This window comes from Gavialis gangeticus, unplaced genomic scaffold (assembly GCF_001723915.1).
Source record: "Gavialis gangeticus isolate Ggan-Ray unplaced genomic scaffold, GavGan_comp1, whole genome shotgun sequence".
Classification (NCBI taxonomy): Eukaryota; Metazoa; Chordata; order Crocodylia; family Gavialidae; genus Gavialis; species Gavialis gangeticus.
The window spans coordinates 9,448,588-9,451,348 of record NW_017729019.1 but is presented as its reverse complement, the minus strand read 5'-3'; the positions used below and the strand labels follow the sequence as shown (position 1 = coordinate 9,451,348).

At 44.7% G+C, this 2,761-nt stretch overlaps 1 protein-coding gene across 8 annotated transcripts in view; it reads right to left on the bottom strand.

Moving 5' to 3' along the window:
• The window catches only part of PFKFB2 (6-phosphofructo-2-kinase/fructose-2,6-biphosphatase 2), a 55,529-nt gene that overhangs the window by 21,400 nt on the left and 31,368 nt on the right, over nucleotides 1-2,761 (bottom strand). For 3 of the 8 annotated variants that reach the window (XR_002096705.1, XM_019514033.1, XM_019514030.1), the window contains exon 14: nucleotides 2,195-2,389. The exons of 1 other annotated variant lie outside the window; for it this stretch is intronic. Coding sequence is in view for 6 of the 7 variants with exons in the window: in XM_019514033.1 (XP_019369578.1) it covers nucleotides 2,195-2,389 (195 nt within the window). In the remaining variant the exon portion in view is untranslated. Of the gene's footprint in view, nucleotides 1-9; nucleotides 2,390-2,761 lie in introns of those variants that run through there. 4 more of the 8 variants (XM_019514034.1, XM_019514032.1, XM_019514029.1 and 1 more) reach the window with 2 other exon arrangements.

The following is a 2,761-nucleotide window of genomic DNA, read 5'->3' as shown; positions in this document are numbered from 1 at the left end:
GAGCTAAAACAACCCCCAGAATCTCATGTTGGGAAGGCACCATTGCAGACTTATCAGAACCGGTGGTATGACAGGCCAGGCAAACTGCACCCTGAAGCATCAATCAAGCTGAGCTAGTCATTCAGCTCACTAGCTGCACACTCATTTATATGGCTCTGTCCAATTCAGCATCATCCCTCGTAATAAGCAGCGTTCTTATTAACGGCAAAGCAAAGAGAAGCAATTTTTACAATGCTAAGTTTAAAAAAAAGACTATTTTAGGTTTTAAACAATTGCATTAGGACAGAACCCAAACTCACACAAGTGAGGAGTGATCCTGAGCGTCTCCATTTATGGGCCACCCTACTTATGCAACATCAAGGGGCTGATTTTCAAAAGGAGCCTGGTATCCAAAGGGCATCACCTGAAGTGTCTTAAGTTGGATGCCCAATATTAGCTGTCACTTCCAAAGAGTTGGGGATGTGTTTTACTGCAAGCACCTTAGAATTACAGACCCCAAGTTGAACTTGGGGTTCATCAGAAATTACTTCATTTCATTGCTTGGCAGATAACAGAGCAAGGCCAGCCTGAAAACTGCAATGCACTGGTGAATTAGGACCAAAGCTTTTAAAACTGTCACACTCCAGTCTTTAAGCTGGCTGAAGTGCAAACACAGGGGATGCTACTTGAACAACAAAAATAGGTTATATTTCATTTTTGGCTACTCCCAAAAGTATTTGTTGGCTCTTGTGTACTACAGCAGCAGCAGGTTATAAAGCCACCACTGGAAACAAGACGGAGGGAATGTTTAAAGAAGTTTCTATTGAAAAAAAAACTGTCTTTAACATTGAAAAAAAAAACCCATTCTTTTGTTTTCTTTTTTTGAAAAGTTCATATGCTAGCAGGGGGAAAAAAGTGATCCCAAGCAGGTCTATTAAATACTTAAGAGACTGAGAACTGTAATTGTGACTTGCCCTGCTGTCCTAGGAAAAGGTGGAATCTTGTCACTGATCTGAGCCCTGTTTATCTGATGCAAGACACAAGAAGCAAATAACTGGGAGGAATCAGACTTCACTTTCTCTCTCTCTCTCACCTTCCTACATAAGCCAGTGTCATTCCCAAGAGAACTGCAGCAATCAGTGCCAGAGATCAGTCCAGCAGCAGACTGGAAATAATTGCTTCACTAAAGATGGCAGGCCCCGGAGAGAGGAGCAAAATGCAACATGGGTGCAGCTGCAGCAAGAGCCTGGTTCTGAAAAGACCCTCACACTGGCCCACCAATCTGTCCTAAGCTTGACTTTACCGGTCAGAGGACAGTTCAACACCCAGCCTCTTCCATGCTTTCTCTCTCCCCTGGGGCTTCCAACAAGTGAAGCAATTATAGCCATTTCTGCACTAGATTTCTCTGTGTCACTGGGAAACTGGACTAAGAATCATCACCTCTCTTCCCCAGCTCGTTCCTCAAGGAACTGGGAACAAAGAAATAAAAAAGCAAATGGGGCTCCACATACACACAGCAAGGAGTGAGTCTGGCCCACACTTTCATTAAGCAAGTAGGAAATAAAATGGTAGGGTCTGAACATGAGACACTTTAGAAGTTGGACAACTAGACATCAAGGCATCTAAAAATCTATGGCTGCTTTTGCAAATTTTGGCTTTCATGTACAGAGATGGTAAAAGGAGGACAGTAGTATCAAGGATCAAGTGCCTTGAAACACCCTCTGGCCACAGCTCGAACCAAGAGTCTGCAGAACAAAAAGGGCAGGAGCAGCCGAGTGAAGAGGCATGGCTACTCCTCACCACGACTGAGCATGCAAAGAAGCTGCTAATCAAATCGCACTGGGATGAGAGGACCATTTAGTTGCATATACCTTACAGCATTTGGACTTGTAAACAGGCCACTACTTTTACCAATCTACCCATCCTGCTGAGGAGTGCCCTAGTTTAAATTAACCAACCAGAAAATCAGCATTATGCAAGGAGAGTCACCCTGCCGGTAGCATGCGATTGTAATGCTTCTGGATGACAGTTCCACTCCAAGATGGTGTTAATAGGTTCAGCATTTTAAGTGATTCTCAAGATTGGATGGTGATGAAAGGTATACATGCTACGTGGCTACATATGCACTTCAAATGGAATCACTGGAAATGGTCCGTGATTGTTTGATCATTACTTGTGTGCACGACTGTGTGAAGGGATAGCATAGATGAGTTACCACTTGAGCACTGACTTGTAGCTTCCGATGATCACTCCCATCTTGAGCCTCTGGGAATACGAGAGACTCCAGCGGGCTGAGAGGCCTGCTCCCAACACTGTAATTTCGTGGGCGCTTTATTGTGTCCGCACTGGCCAGAGGTGTAAAGCTGTTTCTTCTCATCCTTAAGGGAGTTTGGCTCTTTGAAGGGTTGGTCTGATTGAAAATGGAGGATATCACAAGGAATGAAAAGCAAAACTACAATCTGAAATCAAAGTCATGCCAACACATTTCTGTGACACCGCCAACACCCTGAAGCTACCGTAGCCACCAGCCAAATCCTGCCTTGGGTCTGCGTGCAGATCTCCCATTCAAATCAGTAGGAGCCTGACCCAAGGTCCAGGGATGTCCACAGAAAGATGTGCCTCTGCAAAGGACCAGGACAAGGACTGTGCACCATGCAAGTTCCCCAGAAGCTGCACCCGAAGAGCTCACGCACAGCAGACATGTTGGGTCTCTGGGAAAATTTAAACTACAGAGTCAGGGCAGGATTGGGCCCACTGATGGTTAAAAAAAAAAAAAAAAAAA